This window comes from Centropristis striata, chromosome 11, assembly GCF_030273125.1.
Source record: "Centropristis striata isolate RG_2023a ecotype Rhode Island chromosome 11, C.striata_1.0, whole genome shotgun sequence".
NCBI classification, from domain to species: domain Eukaryota; kingdom Metazoa; phylum Chordata; class Actinopteri; order Perciformes; family Serranidae; genus Centropristis; species Centropristis striata.
The window spans coordinates 38,040,541-38,064,405 of record NC_081527.1 but is presented as its reverse complement, the minus strand read 5'-3'; the positions used below and the strand labels follow the sequence as shown (position 1 = coordinate 38,064,405).

General features: G+C 37.8%; 2 protein-coding genes across 2 annotated transcripts in view; one reads left to right on the top strand and one right to left on the bottom strand.

Annotated features, from left to right (window-relative positions):
- Nucleotides 1-219: 219 nt before the first annotated feature.
- Nucleotides 220-9,746, top strand: prg4a (proteoglycan 4a). Its single transcript, XM_059345314.1, has 14 exons — nucleotides 220-292; nucleotides 1,563-1,679; nucleotides 2,738-2,851; nucleotides 3,468-3,506; nucleotides 3,807-3,872; nucleotides 4,535-4,630; nucleotides 4,715-4,891; nucleotides 5,019-5,078; nucleotides 5,919-6,005; nucleotides 6,202-6,341; nucleotides 7,461-7,620; nucleotides 7,708-7,806; nucleotides 8,485-8,610; nucleotides 9,550-9,746. Exons 1-14 carry the CDS (start codon nucleotides 220-222, stop codon nucleotides 9,744-9,746), a joined length of 1,551 nt encoding a protein of 516 aa, XP_059201297.1.
- Nucleotides 9,747-10,634: 888 nt separating this feature from the next.
- Nucleotides 10,635-23,865, bottom strand: part of tpra (translocated promoter region a, nuclear basket protein) — a 53,879-nt gene continuing 40,648 nt past the window's right edge. Inside the window, exons 42-55 of the mRNA XM_059345412.1 lie at nucleotides 23,653-23,847; nucleotides 21,264-21,379; nucleotides 20,213-20,287; nucleotides 18,783-19,034; nucleotides 17,584-17,785; nucleotides 16,590-16,777; nucleotides 15,462-15,533; nucleotides 15,280-15,371; nucleotides 14,511-14,623; nucleotides 13,943-14,041; nucleotides 13,666-13,807; nucleotides 13,432-13,529; nucleotides 12,233-12,343; nucleotides 10,635-10,979 (exon numbers count right to left, since the gene is read on the bottom strand). Coding sequence (XP_059201395.1) covers nucleotides 10,924-10,979; nucleotides 12,233-12,343; nucleotides 13,432-13,529; nucleotides 13,666-13,807; nucleotides 13,943-14,041; nucleotides 14,511-14,623; nucleotides 15,280-15,371; nucleotides 15,462-15,533; nucleotides 16,590-16,777; nucleotides 17,584-17,785; nucleotides 18,783-19,034; nucleotides 20,213-20,287; nucleotides 21,264-21,379; nucleotides 23,653-23,847 — 1,811 coding nt within the window. The 3' untranslated portion in view covers nucleotides 10,635-10,923. The remainder of the gene's footprint in view (nucleotides 10,980-12,232; nucleotides 12,344-13,431; nucleotides 13,530-13,665; nucleotides 13,808-13,942; nucleotides 14,042-14,510; nucleotides 14,624-15,279; nucleotides 15,372-15,461; nucleotides 15,534-16,589; nucleotides 16,778-17,583; nucleotides 17,786-18,782; nucleotides 19,035-20,212; nucleotides 20,288-21,263; nucleotides 21,380-23,652; nucleotides 23,848-23,865) is intronic.

The following is a 23,865-nucleotide window of genomic DNA, read 5'->3' as shown; positions in this document are numbered from 1 at the left end:
TGTGTAGGAGTTCATTTATTGCCAGTGTAGGAAGTTTAAATAGGTCTTTTTAATGAGTCCGTGGGTTAGTATGAGTGTGTGTTTATTAAAAGTGTCCTGTCTCAGAGCTTCGACTGGTATATAAGAGCAGCAGAGTGAGAAGGTAACTATCATTCACTCTCTCTCTCTCTCTCTGTTTATCTTATAACTCTTGTTTCTGCTCAGTTTGCATTGAAGAAGATGATGAGTGTGATGATGAAGATGTCCCTGTGGCTCCTGCTGCTCGGCCCGGCTCTGACTGCTGCTGGACCAGGTACTGACACCTTTATTTCTCAATCTAAACCAAGGTTATAATAGTTTTGGATTTTTCATTAGTTTTAGTTTTAATTTCGTTGTCAATTTTTGTTTTCAAATTCAGTTAGTTTTAGTTAGTTTTCAGAGTGAGTTCATTAGTTTTAATTAGTTTTTCATTTTTTGGAAAATGCTTAGTTTTAGTTTAGTTTTTATTAGTTTTAGTGTTAGTTTTAGTTTTTTTGTAATGGGGTATTTGTTGGGTGCCAGATTCAATAAGGTCACAATAAATGTTTCCTTTATTTCCTTTTATTATCCATCTCAGCCCCAATAAGTTTATTAAGTCATAAAACCAGATAGATGAAATAGATTTCATATCAACCAAAAGAATTATGTATGAAAAAAGTTGACAAAGATGAAAACGAAGGACATTTTCACTATAATTTTAGTTAGTTTTAGTTAGTTTTGTAACCACAAAATACAGTTTCAGTTAGTTATCGTTTTTTTAAAAAACTCTTGTTTTTATTTTTATTTCAGTTAACGAAAATGTTTTTTCAATTCTAGTTTTTGTTATTTCGTTAGTTTTCTTTAACTATAATAACCTTGGTCTAAACCACAACATTTTATGTATTTTTTTATTAATTTTAATGCCCTTCTGATGAATTATAGTGTACCTACCTTAGAATGTCTAGTAAAGCATCTAATTATATAATCTGGTAAAGAACCTACTATAGTTAAGCATCTACTAATGAGGTTGTGATATCATCTAATATGCATGCAGTGGTGGAATGTAACTAAGTACATTTACTCAAGTACATTTTTGAGGTACTTTACTTGAGTATTTCTAATTTGTGACTTTATACTTCTACTCCACTACATCTAGCTGACAGCTTTAGTTACTTCTCATGTCAAGATTTAACATAATACTTTTACTTTTGATACTTTAAGTACATGTTGATGCTTATACTTTTTATTACTTTAGTGAGTTTTGAATGCAGGACTTTTACTGTAGTGGAGTCACTCTGCAGTGTGGTATTAGTACTTTTACTGAAGTAAGGGATCTAAATACTTATAATAACTTTCAATTCTGATATCTTATAATACATCTCTGATATATTAAATGTCTCATAATGCATATATAACAGTTATAATGTGTCTTAGTATGCCTTATATTATTTGGTAACACACCTACTGTGTCTAAAATGCAGCTAGTGAAGTTATGATGCAATATAATACACTTACAATTCCTTACAATGATATAATAGTATTATATTATAATCTTGTGTCTGCAGGCAGCTGTGTGGGTCGCTGTGGTGAACTCTTCTCCAGAGGTCGGCCCTGTTCCTGTGACTTCAGCTGTCTGCAGCATAACGAGTGCTGCTCAGACTATCAGGACACCTGCACCGCAGGTAACACACAGCACATCAGATATATAACACAACATTTTATTAGCATCAGAAACTATGGCATCTAGCAAAGATATGTAGTATGTAAGGTAAATGTTTCAGCATGTTAATCTTTCTACGTTAGGCTGGATCAATCAGCAGCAGCTGGAGCTCATTGTTCTGGTTTCTGTTCACTTTTTGTTGTTGTTATTGTTGCTATTTTTAGCTTGTTTGTTTTGGTGTCTGTTAATTTTTTTGGTGCTATTTTTTAGCTTATTTGTTTTGGTTTCTGTTAATTTTTTGGTGCTATTTTTTAGCTTATTTGTTTTGGTTTCTGTTAATTTTTTGGTGCTATTTTTTAGCTTATTTGTTTTGGTTTCTGTTCATTTTTTTGGTGCTATTTTTTAGCTTATTTGTTTTGGTTTCTGTTAACTTTTTTGGTTTCTATTAACTTTTTTGGTGCTATTTTTTAGCTTATTTGTTTTGGTTTCTGTTAATTTTTTGGTGCTATTTTTTAGCTTATTTGTTTTGGTTTCTGTTAACATTTTTTTGGTTTCTATTAACTTTTTTGTTGCTATTTTAGCTCATTGTTTTGGTTTCAATATCTCAGCCTTTTTGTCATGTTATTATTTTGGATTGTTTCAACATTTTAGCTTCTTTTAGCTAATTTTTCAGTTTCTTTTGAAACATCATTAGGTCTCTTTATAATGAGACTATAAAGCGCAATCTATCATTGAGTTTCATTGAGTCTCTCTAAGCTCATTGTCTTGGTTTTAATTACCTTTTAGCCTCTTATAGCTCATTGTTTTGGTTTTACACATAGACTGAATATAAAGATATATACAGTCTATGGTTTTATATGTTGTTTCAGCTATTTAAACAAACAAACACTGAAAAACCCACTAACACGTCACCTGTTCATCACCACATGACACATGGACACAGTTAGTCGCTAGATTGTGGATTCAAGTTTCTAAATTGTCTGTCTGTCCCTCTGTCTGTCTGTCTGTCTGTCTGTCTGTCTGCTGTCTGTCTGTCTGTCTCTCTGTCTGTCTGCCTGTCTCTCTGTCTGTCTGTCTCAGCTCGGTCCTGTCAGGGTCGCTGCACTGAGACCTTCCAGCGTGGTCGTCTGTGTGACTGTGATCCTCAGTGCATCCAGTACAACACCTGTTGTCATGACTACCAGACACGCTGTGGTAATGGCCAACAACACACACACACACACACACACACACACACACACATTCTTGTACTTCTATCTTTGTGAGGGCCCTCATTGGAATAGTGAATTCCCTTGCAAGGTTACAATAGTTTTTAATTTTTCATTAGTTTTATTTTTTATTTTTTATTTTTGTAATGGGGTATTTGTTGGGTGGGAGATTAAAAGAGGTCACAGTAAATTTAGCCTTTATTTCCTTTGTCTGATCCATCTTCATCATGTGTGAAAAAAGTTGACAAAGACGAAAACGAAGGACATTTACACTATAATTTTAGTTAGTTTTCTAACCACACAATACAGTTTCAGTTAGTAAATGAATTATCTTTTTTCAAACATAAACCTAATTGTAACATTTACCCTTAAAACAAAGTCTAAAATCTCAAAAGAGCCTTTAACGAAGTGAGGACCGGCCGTAATGTCGTCACTTTGCAAAAATGTCCTCACTCTGTTGGTTAAAAACGTGTTCTGGTCCTCACTATGTAGGAAATACAAGAACACACACACACACACACACACATACACACACACACACACACACAACTACAGAGGAGATTAAAGACATAGTTGGATATGATTTGTCCTTGTGTCCCCAGATGCTGGTCCTGTCCAGTCTCAGAGGGCTTCATCTTCAGGTGAGCAGTGATGAAAAGCGATTAACAGACCTGAGGAAGAACTTTCCTTTCTACTGACATTGTAGCTTTTATGGTGGAATTTTCTATCACATATCTATTACTGTTCAAACTAATCCATATGGGTATTTAAAACTGCAAATGAGGGTAATTATTGCTGATGTGTAAGTATATATAATAAACTATGAACAAAGGCAACTATGGTAAACTATGAGATGAAACATAAATGTTATATGAATTGAAAAAAACAGTCCTCATAAACACCAACATCTGCCCTTTTCTCCCTTATTTTCTCCTCCTCAGGAAACCGCAGAGGGAGAGAGAGGAACTGGAGGAGATCCAACAGTGACAGTGAGGAGTGGTACACAGGTACACGTTCTTCTCATGCTCAGTTTGTTGTGTATTATAATACACAACAAGCTGAAACTATATATTATAATATTACGTCAGATGGGTATTGCATTATCCAGTATATATAGCCCTGCTCTTTGTCAAAGTTTTTAAGATCTTAAAAGGAATAGTTTGACTATTTCCAGGATTATTTAAAGGAATATTAATGTATAGGTTTGTGCCACAAACACTTTAAATTTATCATGTTTTTTTTTTTTTAAATTTTGAACTGAAAAGTAACTAAAGCTGGCAGCTCAATGTATTGTAGCAAATTTTACTGCAATTTTGATACTACAAAAAATACTACAAAATGTCAGACTACTTGTTGTTGTTTTACATATTTGGGGGAATTATTCCATTATTCATATTGTATGCCACTTTACTACTTTACTTTACCATCTCACAAATTTCCAGGGTCAAATCTGCATTAACTGCATCAAACGATTCCAGCATCTATATTTTCTAGTTTACAGATCACCTAATTATTTTAAATACAACAATCAACCAGTGTTTAACCATTTATTTTTTAATAAAGTAATCTTCTTCTAATAGAGTTAATCTGTGAATAAAATGTTTTAAAGAATATGTCGATAGCTAATGCTGCTGTATTATGATCATGTGATTCATGTGTTGTCATGCAGCCAGAGGCCTCTGCTCTCAGTATCCTGGGGGTCAGTGTCCCTCTGTCTCCTCTGACCGGACCCCTCCTGCTCTGCCCAGCAACCCACGGCAACATGGTTTGGAATATTAGTTCTTTGGAATACTTTTATTGCTTTTTGTCTAAATACAAAAAGATAAAGACCTTCCTGTCCCTCCTGTAGGTGTGAGTAACATCCCTGTGGGTTTACTGCCCGCGTCCCTCCCTTCCTCCCATCATGGAGCTCCAGACCCCCCAGCACCCGGCTCCTTCCTGCCCCACTTCAGTGCTCCGTCTCTGGGCGTCCCCGATCACCTCCAGCTGGTGTCGGGACCGGGGGGCGTGGCTCCATCTGGGCCAGGTCAAGGTTTAATGATGCACAGATCACAGCAGCAGCATTTTGAACACCACATTTGTTAAATTGGATTTGGAAATTAACATTTTACTGCACAATGTGATGAATGATAAATGTTTTTTTTTGTGCTCAGGTCTCAGCACCCTGCAGGACGTGGCCCAGGCCCTGGGTCTGTCTCAGGGACCGGGGACAGGTAGGACACCTGCTGCTGCTGCATGCCTTTACATCTATTCTGTCTCTTTACAGTTGTTATGTAGCTCTTTGTGTCTGTTTGTGGTCATATTGCATCTCTTCGTAATTGTTTTATGTCACTTTATGGTCATTTTGTGTCTCTTTGTGATCATTTTAGGCAAGGCAAGTTTATTTTAATTCAAGGTGCTTTACACAAAACATTAAAAACATTTGAAACGACATATATAAAATGACATTCAAATATAAAGATTTAAGACAAAAAATGAGCAGATAAAATTACATTCAAATATAACATTTTGAAATCAAAAGCAGATAAAATATATTTTTAGGAATATCAAATTCTCTACTCATATCGCTAAACAAGAGGAGTCCCTTAATCTATTCTCTACTCAGATTTTAGTCTTTTTGCAGTAGTTGTTTGTGTCTTTGAGATAGTTTTTCCTCTTTTCATCATTATGAGTCTCTTTGTGTTTCTTTGAAGCTTCATTTTTGTAGCTGATTTGGCGTTTGTAGTCTTTTTGTGTCTCCTTGTAGTCACTTTACTCCATGTTTCCTTCTGCTCCGTTTGAGTCTTTTCCTGGTTGTGTCGTGCTTCTTTGTGGTCTGTCTATATGTGTGTGTGTGTGTGTGTGTGTGTGTGTGTGTGTGTGCATGTTGCGACTTGAGTGTCTTGTGTCTTTACATATCTACCAATATTCAATGTAATGAAAGTCTCACTGGGTCAATAAAGCACAGATGCAATAGTGGGTTAAAAACTGGGTAGAAAACTGTTGATAATCTATAAACTGTGTGTGTGTGTGTGTGTGTGTGTGTGTGTGTGTGTGTGTGTGTGTTTGTGTAGGACTCCCTGCTGATGTCAACCTGTGCAGTGATTCTCCCATCAATGGACTGACAGCTCTCAGCAACGGGACCATTCTGATATTTAAAGGTCAGTATCGGCATTATTGTATATTGTAATATTTCTACATATATTAAAATGTGTTTAATGACTCGAGGATTAAAGGAACACATCTAAAAACCAAAAGCTTATAAAGACAATAAAGTGTTGTTTTCTATGTTTTGTATATGAATGATCTTAATGTGATGTGTGTGTGTGTGTGTGTGTGTGTGTGTGTGTGTTCCAGGGGATCTGTTCTGGTCTGTGGATCCTTCCAGTCGCTCCGTCGGTCCTCCACAAAGTATCACAGACTCTCTGGGCGTCCCGTCTCCCATCGACACCGTCTTCACACGCTGCAACTGCCACGGAAACACCTACATCATCAAGGTCCAGATATGAATGGATAAATATGAATGGATGTATATGGATGGATATATATGGACGGTGAAGTGTCCAGTGACAGGGTGCACCAATGTTAGCTGGGATCGTCCTTATTGCTATGCAACACACACATAAATAGCATAGAATGAACATAAAAACAAAGCTAGAATGTCATGATTAATGGAATATACAAAATAAAACAGTGATAATCCCTCAGGTAGGGAATAAAGAGCAGATCCAAATACTTGCATTGATTGGATTTTATTCAATGACAGTCCAGTAGGCAGATAATTCAGACACGATAGGCAGACTTAAAAAACCAGCCAGGATCCAAAACAGAAACAAAAACTTTCTTAAATCTCTCCAATATGGATTTCAGACAACATACGGTACACACTGTGACAATCTAACAAACTCAACTGAACAGACAGGGTTTAAATACTCTGATTGACTCAAATGAGAGTGAAATGAAATGTCTTTTCTTAGATTGTTTTTTTACCTTATCTTAAAAATTGTGTGAAATTTTGCGGCTGTAACAAAGAAATTTCCCCATTGTGGGATTAATAAAGTAAAATCTAATCTAATCTAATCTAATGGAAAGCAGCACATCGTCTGCATAATGCAGCACTGCTTCTGAAAGCTCCCTTTGTGATGGTGGAGGTCAATAAGCAGTTTTTTTTTTTTTTACATTATTTTTATTAACGAAGAAACAAAGAAAAGAACAGTGGATTACTTATTAGGAGCCACAATATGAAAACAAAACACTAAAACACAATTCTAGACAACAAGGACTCAGAAACATATTTACAAATTAGACATAATGTACACACAAATAACATACAAAGAATAATATAAAGGATAACCACAACAACAAAAATGAAAACAACGATACACCAGTACAAAGCCACATGGCGAAAACAGAAAAACGACCAAAAAATAAAAAAATAAGCAGCTGTCAATAAGCAGTTAACCACTTCTTAACCTCTAATCTAATCTAAACTAATGGAAAGCAGCACATCGTCTGCATAATGCAGCACTGCTTCTGAAAGCTCCCTTTGTGATGCTGGAGGTCAATAAGCAGTTAACCACTTCTTCACCATCTATCCTCCTCATCCACTACTACAGGGAGACCAGTACTGGCGTCTGGATGGGAACATGCGGATGGAGCCGGGTTATCCCAGACCTCTGGTCTCTGAGTTTCCTGGTCTGGCAGGAGGCCTCAGCGCTGCCCTGGCAGTCCCAGCCACCAGGACCAGACCAGAGACGGTCTTCTTCTTTAAGAATGGTGAGGAGGACCAACAGAGACCACATAGGGCACCTTGTCTGTACTTCAGCAGGTAAAAGGCTCACCAGGCTTGTGTTTGTCCTCTAGGAGACACCATGCAGACGTTCACCTTCCCAGCAGGAAGCACTCCGTCCTGCAGCATGACGCCCAGGAGCTCCCCGACGGGACGGTTAGCTCGCCAGGCTGGTCAGTGGCCCAACAACGCTTTTACACAGAATGTTGTTTTTGCTTGGTTTTAGCTGGCAGCAGGGGGCGTTTAGGGGGAGATAGCAGGTCAACGGTAGAACTCACATAGAAGAGGTACTTCATCTGAAAGCTGGGAACCTAAAGACTCATTTAAGTTGAAGCTCAGCCATTTGTGTCAAGACTTTCTAGTCATATACGTATATGTAATATAGATTTTATTTTGGTTGTGTTGGTGCCAAATATGGCTACTGGTTATTTAAAATGGTCAGAAATCCTTCCAAAACACCAAATTAAGACACCATGATCTTGAAGAATGCCATAGAACAATCCATGCAGTGATTTGTTTTTTCAAAAACTTGACTTATTGAGACTTTGGCAGGAAAATTGTGTCACTTCAATGACGACTATGAGTCTAACATCAACAAATACCAGATATCACAAGGCGTCTTCTTATTTCATATGGTATATTCACATGTGGAGCATCTTAAAGACATTAACTGGCGCTCCTGTAGATCTCAGCGGGTTTTATAATCGTGAACTTGATTTTTTAAGAGCAGTTCATTTGCAATACCTGATAGTTTATCGGGTTAAATAACCATCAAAGAGAGCATGCATTTCCTAAATGTACTTTAAATGCTGCTGTTGATGTTTTTTTATTTTATTTCTTCCGTCCTTCAGTTCTTCTTCGTGGAGAGATCAACATCAGAGTGTCTCTGAAGGGATTCCCCGCTCCGGTCACCTCTGCGCTGTCGATGCCGAGTCCTCAGAGGAGCGACCCGTTCCAGCACTACGTCTTCTCCGGACGTAAGAAACAATATTTAACCTCATCAGAAAGAAATAAGGCAAAGTAGAGTAGTTTACATAAACTGTGAACCAAATATACTGTATTTCTCTTGTGTTTTTAATGCAGTTTAGTAGCGAAGTGACAACGAACCATTTTCTTTATTTTCTGAGCCCACTAGATGGCGCTCTTTGTTCAACAAATGGCTGAAAACACACTCAATTACCATTGCTAGAGCCTTTCTTTTAAAGCCAAGAGCGCCATCTAGAGGGGTCAAAAAATAAAGAAAATGATTCACGAAGATTCGTTGTCACTGCACTACAGTTTAGTGGTGGAAGAAGTATTCAGAAATATTCAGCAGTAAAAGTACTAATACACACTGTGAAATAACTCCACTACAAGTAAAAGTCCTGCATTCAAAACTTACTGAAGTAAAAGTGCAAAAGTATCAGCATCAAAAATGTACTTAAAGTATCAAAAGTAAAAGTACTCGTATGCAGAATGGACCCACTCAGACTTTTTTATATATTCTAAATATATTATTGTATTATTATTATTGATGCATTCATGTAAGCAGCGGTTATATATATATATATAGTCTAAATATATAATTAAATCATTTGTCGTATTATATTTTTGTAGGCAGTGTTTTCATTTTGTAAAGGTAGGGCTCCTTTTAATTATATATACTGTTATGAAGTTTAATTTATAAAAATGCATAATCATTTCAAATTGATCATGTTGTATATGTTAAAAACATATAAAACATGATCAATATATACAACATATTTGCCTCAAAATGTAGTGGAGTAGAAGTATAAAGTTACATAAAATGGAAATACTCAAGTAAAGTACAAGTACCCTGAATTGTAACTTGAGTAAATGTACTTCGTTACATTCCACCACTGACTAGTTTAGTGTTTGATGTTTCTGAACTGATGTATCCTCCCGTCTCTCTGCAGCTCTCTTCTTCAGCGTCCAGATCTCAGGTGACCTGCCGGCGCTGACCACACCTCCTCCCTCGGCCATCTTCGCCCCCCTCCCCCTCCTCAGCCCTGCAGCCGCCAACGTGGCCACCAACGCGGCCAACGTGGCCACTAACCCCCCCCTCCCCCTCCTCCCGGCTAACTCCATCAGAGTCTGGCTGCGCTGTCCCTAGAAACCACCGAACCAGGACACGGAGGGCCTGATCTGCTCATCAGCGCCACGAAATATACTCAGTAAATATATCAACTGAACAAAAAGTTACAATTTACCAGTGAAGTGACAATGAACCATTTTCTTTATTTTCTGAGCCCACTAGATGGCGCTCTTTGTTCAACAAAGGGCTGAAAACACACTCAATTACACTGCTAGAGCTTTTTTTAAAGCCAATCTAGTGGGGTCAAAAAATAAAGAAAATGGTTCACGAAGCTTCGTTGTCACTGCACTACAGTTTACTATTTTTCGAATACATTTATGTCATGATTGTGCGTTGCTGAAAAAGTACGTTTTGTCTTACGTCAACTTAATAATATCACAGATTCATATATATAAAGACACATAACAGATATAGATGGCTGTCTTTGAGAAATACATTATTTGATTTAATCTACAGATCTGAAAAAAACTGAGCTGCTCCAATAAGAATCATGCAAAGCAATTAAGTTTCCTGGAAAGTAAAAAAAAAACCTTATCAGCAAAAGAAGTTTTAGTTGGCACAGACCAAAATTGAACTTTTTAGTCAATATGAATAACTTCTACTGCAGTAAAAATTAAAGGGTTAGTTTTTCATGGTTGTGCAGTGGGCACAATTAATTCATTTTGCAGAATAATGAACTGTTATTTTATCCAATTCTCCAATAAATGATTATCCTGTCAAACAATTAATGAGTAAAATGCAAATGTTTTAGTAAGAAAAACCTCCAAACCTCCAACAGTCTAAAACCCCCTAAATATAATCAACCTACAATAATATTAAACAGAGAAAACTGATATTTAAGAAGCTAAAAAACCAGAATCAAACTCATTTCACTACCACACCAGTAGAAAAAAATCCAAATATTGCTGCTACTCATTGTTAAACTTTATTATTAAAACAAGTTTATTAACAGCCTAAAAGACAGAGAAAGCAAAATGAAAATACTAATAAAGAAACTTACAATGGTCTCATTGAAATTACAACACAAAACTAAAAATGAACTGATTTCAGAGAAAGAGTCACATAGAAGCCGTCAGAACTGTGGTGTAATAGTGACAGTATTGATTTTGATTGGACATAAAAAATAACCAGTCTTTCTTTAAATGTTTTCTCATTGTGTAACCGAGTGTCTTCTGGTGACATCATCATTACATCATCAGAGGAAGCCCCCTCTGCCCATGGCTCCGCCCCTTCCTCCTCGAGAGAACGTACCTGAGAAGAAAAGCAGTTAAAACATCAATGTTTACATCAATAATCCATATTTTCTGTGTCTTTGTAATGCTGCTCTCTGCTTATTGCACTTCAATAAACAGCTTTATCATTAACCCTTTGAATGTTTATTTTGTGTGTGATTATCAGGGTTTCAACAAGTCAAATTTAAGACTTTAAGAATTTTTAAGACCATAATGGATACAATTTAAGACCCATTTCACACCCATACTGGCAAAAAAAATACAAAATACATGAAGGAAAATCGGATTACTTTTAAAGTATATAAAATTATTCACAGCTGACCGGGCTACACAGGTACTTAGTTCAGTTTTGTAGTTATGGTGTTAACTATGACTATAACTATGGCATTATAGCGTCCTCAAAAATGTAAGCATTTAAAAGCGAGACTGTATATATTTACTTTACATATTTGTTTTAAATAAAAGTAAAGTTAATACATTTTAAGACCTTTGCATAATCATATTTAAGAGAATTTGAGAATTGAGAATTTTTTACATTTTGAGGCCTCAAGTTATTATTTAATTATTGGATTTTAAACGTTTTAACAATAATAATAATAATTATTATTATTATTTAAAAAAAATAATAAATGTATATACACTGCAAAAAAGCCATCTTGTATTTTTTGGCCTAAAACAGTGATTTAAGTTGGTAAAACTTGGAAATATAAATTATTGACATTTAGGGCAATAATGTAAGTTAGCACAACAAAGGAAGCCAGTTGTCTGCTCAAAAACAAGTTGGTGAGTTGTTGTTACTTATATCTTTAAGTTGGGGTTCACAACAAGGGACAATAGTTCTGATAACTCTTATTTCTTTGTTGGGAAATGCGGGAAAGCGGTGAAATTCATTAGCGAAAGCTAGCGGCTAACTGATGCTAGCGGCGCTGCTTGTTACAGCTACAAGAGTAGCCATTAGCGTATCAATGCTAACTCAAAATTGTGCCAATTCAGCACATTGCAGAAGTTAGCAGAAGTAAGGATTAAAAGTTATTACAATGTTAAATTATAAGTTAGTACAACTTACAGTTGAGTTGACAAAAATCTGAATTCAGAGTTGAGCAAACTCAAAAACAAAACTTAAAATATTTAGTTTAATTGTCCAACTTTTTCTGCAGTGTAGCGCCTTTCAAGAAGCCTGACAATTTAAGACCCTGCAGATATCTGCAAGCAGATCTCCAAAGCCCTGCATGATGTTTTTAGTAATAAAGTGAAAGTCCAGTTGTTCGTCACCTCTGCGGCTGAGCAGCGTCCTGGCCTCCACCCTCCCTCCTCTGGCTCCTCGACCCGACAGGCTGCTCATCAGACTGGGCACGGTGCGCCGCTGGGACCCGCTGCTGCTGTCTGAACACAGACACACATGTTACACATCACTGTTTACATTATGGTCTGTGGACATGCCAGAAACGGTTGGGGTTCTTAATGAAAATCAAGCTGTTAGGGGTTTAAATGACAGTCAGTAGACAGAATACATCAGTAGTTCTCAACCTTTTTGAGTCGCGACCCCCAATTTAACATGCATGTTGTCCGTGACCCCCGCTCACTGAACACAATCTCACACGCACAGTTCAGATCACCCAAAAAAGAAACAAAATGACAGAAAAAGACGCAAAATGACCAAAAAAAGAAACAAAATGACCAAAAAAAGACACAAAATGACCAAAAAAGGAAACAAAATGACCAAAAAAGACACAAATTGACCACAAATATATACAACACATTCAACTTATTTAAAGCAGTAGTTCTCAACCTTTTTGAGTCGCGACCCCCAATTTAACATGCATGTTGTCTCACTGAACACAATCTCACACGCACAGTTCAGATCATACAAACTCATTTGATACGATGAATTTTGGACAAATAATGAAGCAGACAACAACTAAAACATCTCTCTATCTGTGCATTTATATATTTTTTTATATTTTATTGTTACTTTTAACAAAATGACCAAAAAATTACATAAAATTAAGCAAAAAAGGACTCAAATTGACCACAAAATGACAAAAAATGACCACAAGAAGACACAAATTGATCAAAAAAGACAAAAAATGATTTAAAAAAAGACACAAATTGACCAAAAAAGACAAAATGACCAAAAAAAGACACAAAATGACCAAAAAAAGACACAAAATGACCAAAAAAAAAGGAAACAAAATGACCAAAAAAGACACAAATTGACCACAAAATGATTAAAAAAAAGACACAAAATGATAAAAAAAAGACACAAAATTACCAAAAAAGACACAAAATTACCAAAAAAGACACAAAATGGCAAAAAAAGACATTAAATGACCAAAGACTAAAACACATGAACACTTTAACACAGTGGAGACAGAGCTGACTTCCAAAATGATTTGGCGACCCCCAGAAATCATCTCGCGACCCCAATTGGGGTCCCGACCCCAAGGTTGAGAATAGCTGGAATACATTACCAGGGTCTTGGCTGGTGGAAGGCAGCGATGCATCATCACTCTGCTGTCCTGAAGACTCCATGTCTGTCTGGCTGTCCAGAGACGACTCAACACCAGGACTGGAGACACAAATGAAGCATCAGACATTTGAGGTCACTGATTGAGGGATCGTAGGTTGTGAAAATAAACATCTCTGCTTCTTTAATAGTCATTTTTTGACCAGAATCAGTCAGTGTGATTTATTTAAAGACTCACCCGTCTCCTTCCTGCTCCATGAAGACTTCGTCTCCATCGTCTGCAGCAGACGCCATCCCGGTGGAGGCGGTTACCATGGGAACCGACTGGGAGGCCATGTTGTCGCCGCCATCTGAGGGCAGAGACTCTGTGAAGACCGTCACTGACAGAGACAGAGGGGTCACCATGTAGCACGAGGAGGTAAAGTAACAACATGTTTAACTGACATAATGCAGTGTGTGTGTGTGTGTGTGTGTGTGTGTGTGTGTGTGGGGGGGGGGGGGGGGGGGGGTCTCACCTGGTGCAGCTACTTGTAAAGGTGTGGTGGGAACACTGCGTCCTCCTCCGTCTTCATCGTGAGCAGCCAGGAACAGAGGAGACTCGTACATCCCCAGACCTGCACAGAGAGCAGCTCAGGTGTTACTGTGTGTGTGTGTGTGTGTGTGGGTGTGTGTGTGTACATGTCAAGGTTAAAATAGTTTTTCATTAGTTATAGTTTTGATTTTGTTGTGAATGTTTGTTTTCAAATTCAGTTAATTTTGAGAGTGAATTTGCTATTTTTTTTTTAAAAAGTTTTTGTGTTCATTCTAGTTTTTTTGTCATGGGGTATTTGTTGGGTGCAAGATTGAAAAAGTTTCTCCAGCGGGGGAGCAGAGAGGAGACCTTGTAATGTGTATAAATATAAATAAATAGATCAACCAAAAAGGCTTATGTATGGAAAAAGTTGACGAAAAAGACGAAAAAGGAAGGACATTTTCTCTATAATTGTAGTTAGTTTTAGTTAGTTTTGGAACCAAACAATACAGTTTTAGTGTGTATGTGTGTGTCTGTGTGTGTGTGTGTGTGTGTGTGTGTTTGAGTCGTACCTCCTTGCGAGGCCAGCTGTCCCAGGTCAGAGTGTGAGGCTGAGGCCTGAGGCAGCAGGTCTTCTGGAGGTCCAAACCTGAATCTGGTGGAGAGACCTGCTACCTGAGGAGAACTGAGGAGACGAAGAAGATTTATGAGGTCGCTTTCACAAAACAAGTTCCTTTGGTTAGTCTGAATCAGAGTGAAATTACACATGTTGATTTACACATTTGGTTCGTTTTGTATTTAGTCTGGTTTGCTTTCACAGTGCAGAAATGTAAGCAGAGCAAATTAAAAAAAAAGTTTGAAGTCTGCTCTCAATCCGTTTAAATGAAACAGAAGAAAAGCTGAACTTTGCAGCATTATTTCGACAACTTGGAGCCTCTAGATTCCTTACATCTAGTTTCATATGATACCGGTGTCATTTACATTTAGTCATTTAGCAGACGCTTTTATCCAAAGCGACTTACAGGAAGAGTAAAAGCAAACAATCAAGGTATAGTGCAATAATAATTAGTGCATCAATAAGTGTTAGTGACAATTCTTTGAGGAGACCAGTGTCTCCAGGATATTCATAAAAGTGAGCCGCTACTCCAGCATTCGGTGTTTTCTTGCTGTGGGAAACAACTTTTCAATGCAGCTGACTGATGACTCGCAGTGCAAACGTGATATTTTTCTCTCACATCAGCACCAAACTGAGTCTAAACAACTGTTTATTATCAGATATTCTAAGGATTAAATGACCACTAAATGTTCCAGATAAGTGTTCTGTGTGTGTGCAGGTCTTACTGTATAGCCTCAGCGAAGCCATCAGTGCGGTGAGGGACGACCAGTGTGGGAGTACTGGGAACCATTCTGTCATCGTCATCAAAGAAATGTTGCTGCAACACACACACACTCACTGTCTCACATGCTTCATACACATATTTTATAAATGTTTCCATGAGCAGTAAATGTATATAATCTCTTACCATGCTGCCGATCCCAGGGGTCAGCTGGGGTCCTCGTCCAACCGATGGTCGGCGCAGCTGAGAGGACTGTCTCTGATAACAGACACAAACATCACCGTCAGAGGATTCTGACTTTACTCAGGAAATGATTCTCCAACACATCTTCAATTAGTAATGTACACAAAACTCTTTCTGATCAAGGTAAAAATACCATCTTAAAGGCTAAATCTACTGTTTTTCAAACAACATGTGTGTGTACCTGTGTGTGTGTGTGTGTGTGTGTGTGTGTGTGTGTGTACCTGCGTGTGTGTCTATCTGTGTGTGTGTGTTTGTGTGTGTGTGTGTGTGTGTCTACCTGTGTGTGTGTGTGTGTGTGTGTGTGTGTGTGTGTGGTGTATGTACCTGTGTGTGTGTGTGTCTACCTGTGTGTGTTTGTGTGTGTACCTGTGTGTGTTTGTGTGTGTGTACCTTTGTGTATGTGTGTGTACCTATATGTGTGTGTACGTACCTGTGTGTGTGTGTCTACCTGTGTGTGTTTGTGTGTGTGTACCTTTGTGTATGTGTGTGTACCTATATGTGTGTGTACATACCTGTGTGTGTGTGTGTGTGTGTGTGTGTCTACCTGTGTATGTTTGTGTGTATGTGTGTGTACCTATGCGTGTGTGCGTACCTGTGTGTGTGTGTGTCTACCTATGTGTGTTTGTGTGTGTGTACGTACCTGTGTGTGTGTGTGTGTATGCACCTCTGTGTGTACGTACCTGTGTGAGTACCTATATGTGTGTGTACGTACCTGTGTGTGTGTGTGTGTGTGTGTGTGTACCTGTGAGTGTACCTGTGTGTGTACCTATATATGTGTGTACGTACCTGTGTGTGTATGTGTGTGTGTGTGTGTGTACCTGTGTGTGTGTGTAAGTACACACCTGTGTGTGTGTGTGTGTGTGTGTGTGTGTGTACCTGTGTGAGTGTGTATATTAGAAAAAACAGCAATAATTTTAGTTTTTACAGTTTCTGGCTATGGCAAATGCTTTAATTTAATCATTTTTTTTGACAATAAGAACATGCCTTTCACACCTGCTGGTAGGTTATGGTCTAAAGCTGTGTGTGTGTGTGTGTGTGTGTGTGTGTACCTGTGTGTGTGTGTGTGTGTACCTGTATGTGTGGGGGTCCCAGCTCCGGGGCCGGAGGCTGGATGTAGAGCCGTGGGGGGAGGGGGTGTGGGGGTCTGCGTGGGTGGGGCAGGCGGGGGGTGAGGGAGGAGGAGGAGGAGGGGGCGGGGGGGAAGTGAAGAGCGTCTCTGGGGGCGTCGGCCTCCGACACGGCGCCGCTGCTGCCCTCATCTGGAAGAGACGGGAACTCACATTAGATCATTTCAGAATGAGGAGCAATCAGGCGGCAACCTCCGGGTCTGAGCAGGAGGCAAACCAGGAAGTCCCTTAGGCTGCAGAAGCATTTGGGACCATTCATTTCAATACAAAATGAGAAAACTTCTGACTTTATTTTTGATTCATTCCCTCAGATTTTTTTTTTTAGGACAACAATCGCTAGTAAAAAATCTTCTTCAGCACAATCTGATGTTAAGAGTTCAAATAATATTCCCATTTAGAAGAAAATAGAAGATAAAGAATCGTATGATTTGGGGCGTGGCTACCTTTGATTGACAGGTGGCTAACAAGGCGCGCCGTCATCAGCAGAGAAGCAGAATAATGCGTATCCACGGCAACGTGTCAATAAAGATTATATATATATATATATATATATATATATACACACAATAAAGGACTTTTACCGGTTTGGTCTCATAACTTTGACCCTTTCACTGTATTTCAATTAAATTCAAACAACTTTATTGATCCCAAATAGGGCAATTCAGTTTGCAGTCAGGTCTGCAACTTTTCACTTAATGACAGTTTATTTGAACGTTTTGTTCAATAAATGTCTTGTTCAGCGTTTGGTTGGACTAACAGACACTGCAAGGAGTCGCTGTTCATTTTTCTTATTTTCTTTTTTTAACAAACACTTTGTTTTTGTTTTATGCTCAAACGGGCCACAAACCAACAGGTGACGCCACGGTCACTACGTCCTTTATTTATACAGTCTATAGGATGAATGATCTGAGCGAGAGATAAAGAGAGAAGCTGCTCACTGCTGTGTGACGGCTCAGAGGGACGCTGAGAGTCTGAAGAAGCTCCAGAGACGTTCTCCTCAGCGTTGGTGGCTTCAGACGGCTCCGGCTCTCCTCCCTCCTCCTCCTCTGCCTCCCTGCTCTCCTCGTTACTCTCCTCTCCTCCTCTCATCCCGCTGTCACCAGCATCATCCTCATCGTCCTCCTCCTCTTCCTCCTTGTACTGGAGACAAAAGAAACCACGGTTATTTCCTCCGGACAAAAGATCAAAGCTCAACACATTTATTTGCCGCATTTCCATCAGGTACTTTTGGGACAGCACCTACTACTCGTTAAGAAGAGTAGGAACCAAGGTTATTATAGTTAACGAAAACTAACGAAATAACGAAAACTAGAATTGAAAAAAGATTTTCGTTAACTGAAATAAAAATAAAAACTAGAGTTTTTTAAAAAACGATAACTAACTGAAACTGTATTTTGTGGTTACAAAACTAACTAAAACTAACTAAAATTATAGTGAAAATGTCCTTAGTTTTCGTTTTTGTCAACTTTTTTCATTCATAATTCAGTGTTTCTATTTGAACATGCAACACATGGTGAATATGTTTACTGAGACTGGGATGTTTACACTAGAACCAAAATTCAAAACACCCAGAACTGTAAGAGTTAATAACCTTATTGGGGCTGAGATGATAAACCAAAGGAAATGAAGGCACATAGCCCATTACAAAAAAACTAAAACTAACACTAAAACTAATAAAAACTAAACTAAAACTAAGCATTTTCAAAAAATAAAAACCAAACTAAAACTAGAAAACTCACTCTAAAAACTAACTAAAACTAACTGAATTTGAAAACAAAAATTCACAACGAAATTAAAACTAAAACTGATGAAAAATCCAAAACTATTATAACCTTGGTAGGAACAAAAAAAGTCTCCAAAAGTCTCCAGTAACACCAGAAAAAGTCCCTAGATTTGTTGCTAACTGCTTTTTTGAAAAAGAGTCTCTAGAGGGTCTGAATAGTCGCTAAATATCGAGACAAAGACACTGGGAACACTGGGAACACTGCTGGACTGTTGTTAGCGGTTACAAAAGTACCTGTATGGAAACAGAGACCGAGGGAAACTAACTAGTGGGCGGAGCCAAAACACTCAGCCGCTTTCCAGGAAGTACTCAGTGGAAACACGCCTAATGACACATTAATAAACAGAACAGTACCCCCTCTTCTTCTTCCTCCTCTTCCTCCTCCTCCTCTTCCTCATCCTCATCATCCTCCTCGTCACCCTCTTCCTCCTGCTTCTCCTCGCCCTCTTTGCTCTCGCGGCTCTCGCTGTCCGTGTCGATCACGATGACATCACGGACGATCACCTGACAGGCCATGATGTCAGAGGGGACGGACTGGGACACGCCTTCGTCCTCGATGTCCTCGTCGTCTCCGGCTAGAACAGGGAAACAATCCTCTGGGAGCTCCTGCAGCACAAATATAAACAGTTTTTAGTAGTTTTTAAGTATTTCAAGCCACATTTTTACCACATACTTTTTAGATCTTGGCTGTTTTTAACTATATACCCTAAGTTACCAAACCCCATTGGATTAACACATGCATTGACATAATAAATATGGAGCTTTCAGTGGCAAGAATGCACGGTGCTGGAGCTGATACTATTCTAGCATGGCAAACAATGGCAGATAAGATCAAGGAATTGCTGTAATCAATATTTTTATTTGCATTACTTGAACATGGTCTCTCATGTCCTGTAAGAGTTTTATAGAGATCCAAGTTGGGGGAGTGGGGGGTCGTCGCATGGTCCCTTTTTATTTTAATTTTCCCTATTTTCCTTTTTTTTTTTTCCTTTCTATTTATTCATTATTATTACTATTATTTTCAATTTGATTGTAATGTACCTTTTGATTTTGTCAGACTGCTGTACTTTATACAATACAGTACTTTAAAAGCAATAAAAAAGTTGTTCACAAAAAAAAACTATATACCCTAACTAGCCGGACCAAAAAATATAGTTTGGTGTTTTTAAATTAAATATTATTTAAATAATAAGTTGATTAACAAAAGCCGTTGAAGAGTAAAATTATGATTCTGGTGTCAGTTGGGAGCTCAAAAAGTTGAATACCATTTCGACAATAACAAGAGATTTTAGAAGGAAAACGAGTACATGAAGATATTGTCAAATCTTAATATGAACAATAGGATTTAATATCTTATTCCATAAAGCAAATGGTCACTAGTAACATCAACACAAAAGTCTCAATTGTCTTTAAAGAGTCCAACCCAAAATTCTAAATAAAGTCTTTCAACAATACAACACAAAACTAGCGATCAGATGAAGTGACTGACCTGGCACATCGGATCTGCAGGATCTTTTGAGGTTTTTAAATCCTCCTTAAAAACACACTTTTTCTCCCTGGCTTTTAATCAAGTTTAAGTGGACATCTTGCAAAAACAAAATTTTATTTAAATTTTTAATTTATTTTATTATATTTTTTATTTATTTTATTCTATTGTTGCACTGTGTTTATGTATTTTAGTTTTTACCGTATTTCCTGCAACTGTGATATCTGTACAGCACTTTGGTCAACCCCGGTTGTTTTAAATGTGCTCTATAAATAAAGTTTGACTTGAATTGACTGACCTGACTGTCATCAGGAGAATCCTGTCGCTCTGCCTCGTCCCTCAGCTCTCCGTCCAGCTCCTCATCAGCTTCCATCTGAAACACCACAAATTAGTTTTAACTCCACAGTTAATAATGAATGGCTGAACAAGATGCGCACAAAAATTGTTCTGAAAACCGGATGTTGGCACAACAAATACATTTTCTGCGCGACATAATTTGATTATTTCACGATGTGTGGCCATGTAAAATTAATACTTCATCTCCTCTCTGCAGGTCAGAGTTTTATTTTTATTTATTTATTTATTTTAAACATTTGTTTATTGATTTTTCAGTGACATAACAAAATCAAGAGATGACATTACAAGACTCAAAACAGTGTCAAGTGTAACAAGTAAAATAAATAAATAATAATAATAAAAATAATACATAAAATAAAATGAAATCAGATAAGGAATAACTAATAGTAAGAAGAATTACCAAAAATAAATAAATAAATAAATAAATAAATAAAAATGGAAAGGTAAGAGTTTTATACTGCAATGTGAGAAAGAATTATCCTTCATGTCAGCTCACTTGGAGCAGTTTCAATTAATTTACCAGAAATATCACAATACACAATACTACATATATAGGGGCGGCTGGTTTGACTACGGGGAAGAGAATGACGGTTTCTGATAAATGTACAGATCCAAATATCACACAAACAAAACAAACAAACGCTGTTTTTCTGTTCTGGTTTAAAAAACAGAAAAAACAAACAAACTGCATCGTTTTTCTATTTGGTTTTGAAATGGAATAACCAAAGAACGAACCATACACACATTCTACACTATCGTGAAATTAAGCTTTTTTATTTTTTATTGTGATTTTCAATTTCAGAGGTCTGCGCATTCTTATGCAACTGGAATTCTCCAGTATATTCCTTTACCGTCGTTGCCTCATTACTCAATTAGAAACTACTGCTGTGCAACGCTAGTGTTCATGTTCATTAAATGCACTAAATGTGACCCACAGAGCATGTAGTCACAATAAAAAGGCCCTGAATATGAATGAAGAAATGTTTGTTTACCTGCAGTGCTATCGTTGGTTTCAGTCTGAGTTTTTTAGTGGTCGAAGGTGCGTGTGAACTCTCTGGTCGGCTTTCATCTTCCTCATCCTCTTCCTCTCTGCCTCGCTTTGAACCTGCTTTAAACACACCGAAGATGACATCAGGACATCAGTTAACAAAATGTTACTCTTCAGCTGGTGTCATGTATGACATCAACAGTAAATTGAGTTATAAGGACATGAAAAGAGACATTTGCATTGGTCTAGGCCAGTGATCATCAACTAGCGGCCCGCTGTCCAATCCGGACCGTGACTGGATTCCAAAATTGTAAATCAAGGAGAAAATATCATGTGGTCGGCACTATTAAAGCAACTGAAAACAGCAACGACAACTGAGACTCTTAACTATCAGTAATCCACCATATATGACATATTTAATGAGGACAAACTCGCTGCACTGTTTAAACTAACATTATTGTTTCACACAGTACTTGTTTTTGTTCGGGTTTTTTTTAACGTAACTTTTCCTCATGCCATTACGTAACATGGTTGGTTTTTGAGTCTCAACAACAAGCTTCAGACTAGACTTCTCAGTACAGAAAAAAAGGAAAACCAACTGGCAAAACTTAAAATAGCATGGTATCAGAACAGAACAGGTCACAAATAATGATTGCATATCAAATAAAACGTGACTCATAAAGGCTAAAAATGCCTTCAGTTTTGTAATGACATCAATAATAAATAAACATTAAAATAATGTTATGCCAAAATTTGTTTTTTTATTTAATTTTATTTGAGGGTCCGGCCCCCAACGTGACCGTCCAGTAAAATTCTGGCCCTCCGACAAATGTAGTTGGTGACCCCTGGTCTAGGCTGAGCACATTTGCACACTTCGATTTCAACTCATAAAAAACTATGCACACAAAAGGCCTATTAAGGCTAATAGATACTCTGCAAGAACAGAATAATGTCAATTTGTTCTTGCAGCCCTGGGAGAGAGAACACATTTCTTTGTTCTTGATCATCTGGACAGAACTTGATCTTGATGTTCTTGTGTGGTGTCTGAGAACTATTGTGTGACGGTCAGAAATGTTAATTTGAATGAGACGTGCTGCAGTGGGAGGAGCCTGTGACGACGTTTTAACTTGACTGTCTGGTGAAGTATGAAATGTCCTGGCCAGAAAGAACTTTTTTCTTGTTCTTGCCACCTGGAGAACAAGAACTCATTTCTCTAATCTTGTGGAGAACGTAAAAGCCCGTTACTCTCAGATTTTGCTTTTGTCCTTTTATTGTGACCAGCAAACTCCTGTACAATAATCATTCTGTCTGATGAGCATCTTAATATGCCAAAACCAGTCAGGAGAAGTCCTCACCAACACAGATTTAAACACATTTGTACGCAAATTTTGAGGGAGAAATAGGCCTTTTGTGTACACAGAAAAATTCTATATGTGAGGGACAAACCTCAGGCCACTGAAGGAATGAATTCTTTGAGGAGTAGAATTATCTTCTTCCTAGCAACACACGATAATTCTACTCCTCAAAGAATTGTCACTAGCACTTATTGATGCACTAATTATTATCGCACTATATGTTGATTGTTTGTTTTTACTCTTCCTGTAAGTCGCTTTGGATAAAAGCGTCTGCTAAATAGATAGATTAGATAGATAGATAGACTTTATTTATCCCAAGCTGGGAAATTCCAGTGTAGCAGCAGCATTACACACAGAGACAAAAACAGCACAATTAAATAAAAAGAACAACCTGTAGGCATACAGTACAGGCCAAAAGTTTGGACACACCGTCTCATTCAATGCGTTTTTATTTATTTTCATGACTATTTACATTGTAGATTCTCACTGAAGGCATCAAAACTATGAATGAACACATATGGAATTATGTACTTAACAAAAAAAAAGTGTGAAATAACTGAAAACATGTCTTGTATTTTAGATTCCTCAAAGTAACCACCCTTTGCTTACTAGAATATAAGACATGTTTTCAGTTATTTCACACTTTTTTGTTAAGTACATAATTCCACATGTGTTCATTAATAGTTTTGATGAATTTACAATGTCAATAGTCATGAAAATAAAGGAAACGCATTGAATGAGAAGGTGTGTCCAAACTTTTGGCCTGTACTGTACTTCAAGCAATAAAATATAAAAATACAATAAAAAATAAAGTGTCTAAAGAAGGAGTATGTATTAAGGAGTAGAATAGAATTCCAGTGCAGAATAAATATGAATATGCAGTATAAAAATGTTGGTGCTATGAAACAAATAAGGTGCAATGAACAGTGTGCATAAAGAACACATAAAGTGCCAAATGACTAAATGTAAATGTAAATGCACTGAAGGGATCTCTCTCCCCCGTTATTGTTCTCTATGATTATCTGTAATCCTGCTCACCTGCTCCGCTGAGAGAGGAGGATGTGGAGGGCCGCTCTGCCTCCATGCTGGGACCGGCGTCTGGGACGGCGGCCTGCTGCTGGGTGGGCTGGACGAAGGCCGTGGCCTGAGAGCTGGTTGGCTGAGAGAGTGATGACGGAGCGCTGACCAGACTGGAGGTGGTGGAGTGAACAGAAGCTCCTGAACTCATCACCACTGCAGCAGAAAACATTA